Source organism: Pinus tabuliformis, chromosome 8 (genome assembly GCF_031772625.1).
Source record: "Pinus tabuliformis cultivar Carrire ecotype Pingquan chromosome 8, CPIR1, whole genome shotgun sequence".
In the NCBI taxonomy this organism is placed as follows: domain Eukaryota; kingdom Viridiplantae; phylum Streptophyta; class Pinopsida; order Pinales; family Pinaceae; genus Pinus; species Pinus tabuliformis.
In genome coordinates, this window is record NC_142294.1 from 1087737679 (window position 1) to 1087742572 (window position 4894).

The following is a 4894-nucleotide window of genomic DNA, read 5'->3' on the forward strand; positions in this document are numbered from 1 at the left end:
AAATAATTACAAATTTATGAGGCATTTAATTTATATGATTTTGTTAGTTATAATAAAAATTATATATATATATATATATATATATATATATATATATATATATATATATAAAACATGTAACAAGATTCTTAACCAGGTAGAATCACTATAACTTTACCATGTAAATTCTTAACTTGTAAGCAGAGTTTGGTATAACATCATGGACCAATACCATAGCTTATTAATACCATATGCTTCAAAAAAACATAACTCATGTTTATATGACACATGTCCTTTGAATTGTCACTACTTCTAAGAATATTTGAGAAATTGTAGAAGTCTATTCCAAAGTAAATACACATATGGGTGCAATTAATTCTTTTTATAATAATAATAATAATAATAACCCATGGGAACAACTCAATTTCTTATGACCTTGTTATAAAGTAATATGTAAACAATAAGATTGAGAGTTCAAATCCCTCTTGACTCGAGCCAATAACAAATAATAATAAAAATTATAATTTAGTTAATTTTATGATTTTATGGATTTTTAATGATATATAGTAAAATAATTTCAATTTTTTAATAATGTGTAATAAAATAATGTTTATAAATATTTACCAACAATTTAATTTATATAATTGTATTAGTATATATAAGTTTTATCTTAATATAATTATATTATATATTTTAAAATATTTTAAAAATTCACTATATGTATTTCAGATTAAATAATTAAATTTACTTAAATTATATTTTTCAAATATTAAAAAATCTACCATTAAAATTTTAAAATATTTTAAAATATATAACTAACCTAAAATAATGTAAAATTTCTTTTCTAGCTAATTAAAATGAATTTATCGATACAATTACCGGCTTTCAGGACTCCTAACTCATCTACACCCAATACAATTGCTCATATACAACCCCATAATTTTTTTTAATTAATTATTTCCCCTACCTATTCATATACACCTCATATATTTCATTTTTTTCAATTATCGTAATTCATCATCACCCATGGATTTTATTTTTTTTATTTTGTATATGCATGGATAGGATCAAATCATATATTTCATTGGTTGGTGGATAATATATATATATATATATATATATATATATATATATATATATATATTTAAGGGATTGTTTGATCTGTTTTTGATGATATGTAAGTGTTTTTGATAATATGTAAGTGTGTATGTAAAATCTTCGATGTCATATTCATGGCAGCGAGTTCATCGTCACAGCATTAATAAATGGTTATCTTGTGGTGTATGCATTAGGGCATGGAAGTAGGCCAACAGATCTTGCACATTTGCTGACTTCTAGTTTCACCCGTTACGATAGAGTGAGTGTACACACACGAAACATCTCCGTCTTCGGAGATGTTGACATACACGAATTGTATTTATACGAGGAAAATGAAGAGAGTCACCAACCCACAGTTACGTCCTGTCTAAAACGTCACAAAATAAAAGTATCTTAGATTTATTTAATTAGAAACAGAAAGCTTTAGGAATGTGGTTCAATATAAATGCAGATTACAAAGTTAGAAGGAATTATCCTTTCCTCTGGAATGGGTACGCCATTCCAATCACTTTATGTTATACAGGTCTTCTATAAGCGCTAAGATGAAGATGGAGATGGCGATGGTGCAGGTGAAGGAGAACTCCCATGAAAAAAATTCACCGTAGAAATAAGAGCCTTTGCGATCAGTAAATTTGCGGCATCACTAGGATGGTATTCGTCCCAAAACAAATACTTTTTTCTGTTTGGACACAGTTTCGCAGCAGCCACGCAACTCAATGTGGGCCGATATCTTCCAAAACTGCAGCAAGGTGTATCAGAATTATTGAACCCTGCATGCGTTAAACGTCAGTAATAAACCCAGTGACCAATCTAAAAATAAGCAATTATCAAAACATGGCGTAATTTTAATAGCTAATCTAAATATTCTCACCATAAGCTCGGGGATTATCTATAAGCTTGCTGAAGAAATCGTAACCATCCGCAAAGACAAATTTAGCTCCTGGTAGTTTTGAATTTAGATCCGTGATGAGTTCTTTCATAGCCACATTAAACTTGACGGCATATTCGTTGAGATTCTGTTTGCAACCTCCATCTGTTGTCAGCACCCGCTGCAGTGGAATGCATCCGACAGGTCCCAATCCTGTGAAAAGCAACTTGCGCACGCCTAAATGGTGTAGCGTCTGCGCCATTTTATATGTCAATGTCAAGATTGATAACAACGGGAGCATTGATAATGATAGGTCTCAAATTTAGGGCCCTGGAAAAACTTACCGTTATTTGTTGGCGCAATGTAGAGGCAAGATATTCTATGAAACCATCGGGAGTGTATGTCCAGGAGTCAGCCAGCACTGGGAGCAAATAATTATTGATGTAGTCGTTGCTTCCAATGGACATTAAATAGATGGATTGATTAAAGAACTTCTGCGCCTTGTCATGCCCAATTTTCTTGGCTATAGTTATCTTAGTCCCTTGAAACATCTCTATTTGCCTCCACAGACACAGTCGCTGAATCTACAAGTCCAAAGTAGTTAACAGATTTAATAGCAAAACAGTTAATCAATTTGAAGAATTTTATTGAACATACTTATAAATATTTAAATAAAATTTGATAAACAAAAAAAGCTCAATTATTTGACGTAAATCCCAATTAAAAAAACTACATAAAATTGAAAACAAAAAAATTAACAGGTATTGAGTAGTTATTACGAAAAGAGATCCTGTTTCGTTAAGAATGCCTCCTCCACCCGAAGCATAGTTGACACCATGTTTCAACACGACGTTCTCATCTGTGGATGGAGCCAGGTATGGTGCTGGGATTGGAAGACCTATTTCTTCAGCTGCAATATTAGTATTATTTAGTTAATTGAATTTATTTAAATGATATATTTTAAAAATATTTTGGAATTTGATTAGTTATATTAAAAAAATTATTCCTTGTAAAATTTCAAATTATTTTCCAAATTTATAATTAAAATAGAATTTCTCACTCATAAATACTTCAGAAATACCAATAAAGGAAAAAAGAAAAATACCTCCGAAATACCAATAAAAGAAAAAAGAAAATTGCAAAAGGGTGAAATAAGAATAATACCAACTATATCACAAACGGTTCGCCCATTGGTGTATCTGCCAGTAGCCGTTCCGTTGCCATAGTCAATGCCATACCATGCATAATTGGCCTTCGCCAGACTCTGGGGCAGATAATTGTTGTTCCCAACATCTGACAAAGAATCCCCGAAAATAAAAGATACAGGCTTTATCTCTGTTTCTGCTGCACCTGCGCCAACGCATAACGCCACCATTACCACCATCAGGGTCGCCATGAAACCTGTAATGGGTACCTTAATCCCAATCGTATCCATTGTTCCTGCATACACAAAGTGGTCTCCTGCAATTGTTCCCGGGTACGGCTATTGGTCTGTTCGAATTACATCTCGCGGTTTCAGGTATTTATAATCAGATTTGGTATAGTTGTTATCCACATAAGTGGAGGGGGAAAATGTGAGAAGGAATACGTAAGGAGGAAATATTAAAATGATGGACTGTTACGTTACAAGTGATAGGTATACCGGATTGTTTGGAGTCTGGACGCAGGGTTATCTAACAATAAATTTCACCGTAAGTAGGTAGATTAGCTGCCTGGCCATTTCTAATAATATCCTTATGTTGTTGAGAACGGTTGTGTTTCGTAGTTTCTGCGGAGATGTATGCTCATGAACACCAGCGGTCTTAACGGTTTGGGCTCAACAAGTAACCATCAACGTAATGAAGGCATGGTCCTCCTACTTGCATTTTAAAAATTATGAATGCCATAAAGACATTCCAAACACGTCATTGTCTTTTTATAGACATGTAGACTTTCATTTTACATACATGTGCACCATTGTAAATAACAAAGGTTTGTTTTACTATAAATAAGAATATTTCCATTTGTTGTGGTTTGCAAATTGATGGTAACTTGTGTATTATTCTATTATAGTAAATGTATTTGATATATTAAGCAAGTCTTTTGGATTGATCACATTAGTTTTATTTGGTTTCAAACCAGCTAATGTGTTTGATATATGTTGGTTGACATGTAAAAGGTGGAAACTTTCGTGGATAGGTATATACTATGCACATTTACTAATGTGGTTGTGTTAATTGACCATCGACATGAGTGGAGTGGATTTGTTGATTATAGTTAAAAATGGCTGACTAACATCCAACATGGTTGAAAACCATTTACGAGTAAGGTTAACCAAGGGTTGACCATAGTTGACAATGGTTTACTATAATTACAATGGTTGGCTTTGGTTAATTATTGTCAACATTAATTGACCACCATTACCATGGTTTACTAGGGATTAAGAGGATAGAATGTGGTGAGTTAGACATGACCATGGAAGACCAAGTTGACCAAGGTTGACCATGGTTGCCCATGTTCACTTTGTTGACCATGGTTAACATTCGCTGTCTATGGTTCACCATGGTTTGATGGTTGATTATTTTTTACCCTGGTCAACAATGTTTTGACCATGTTTACCATGGTTCCGTAAGGATTTTTAGGACAGATTAAGGTGGCCTAAGGGTGACCATGGATGACCATGTCGAGTATGATTGACCATGAGGACCATAGTTGACAATAATCAGTCATGGTTGACCATGGAGACAATAGTTGACAATGATTTTCCATGATTGATCATGGCCACACAAGTTGAACACGGTTCATTATGTTTGACCATTTTGGCCATAGTGAACGTAGAGTTGACTATGGATGACCATGGTTGTCCACAAATAAATATAGTTGACTATTATAGAATATGATTGACTATGGTTACCATGGTTGTTCATTTTATATCATGGTTGACCATGATTGCCCATGGTTAACTATAGT

General features: G+C 33.1%; 1 protein-coding gene across 1 annotated transcript; it reads right to left on the reverse strand.

The window, feature by feature from the left end:
• Positions 1 to 1445: 1445 nt before the first annotated feature.
• LOC149239135 (GDSL esterase/lipase At1g74460-like) lies at positions 1446 to 3440 on the reverse strand. Its single transcript, XM_089367079.1, has 5 exons — positions 3110 to 3440; positions 2725 to 2855; positions 2290 to 2529; positions 1949 to 2198; positions 1446 to 1847 (listed from the first exon to the last, which is right to left on the reverse strand). Exons 1-5 carry the CDS (start codon positions 3378 to 3380, stop codon positions 1615 to 1617), a joined length of 1125 nt encoding a protein of 374 aa, XP_089223205.1. The 5' UTR covers positions 3381 to 3440; the 3' UTR covers positions 1446 to 1614.
• Positions 3441 to 4894: the final 1454 nt, after the last annotated feature.

What these genes read in the sequence shown, in the direction of transcription:
- LOC149239135 (XM_089367079.1), bottom strand. Translation starts at nt 3,380, where the DNA reads ATGGATACGATTGGGATTAAGGTACCCATTACAGGTTTCATGGCGACC. An exon ending in ACGAAACAGGATCTCTTTTC is followed by an intron (nt 2,530 to 2,724) that starts GTAATAACTACT and finishes TTGGACTTGTAG; the next exon opens with ATTCAGCGACTGTGTCTGTG. An exon ending in CATTGCGCCAACAAATAACG is followed by an intron (nt 2,199 to 2,289) that starts GTAAGTTTTTCC and finishes AAAATGGCGCAG; the next exon opens with ACGCTACACCATTTAGGCGT.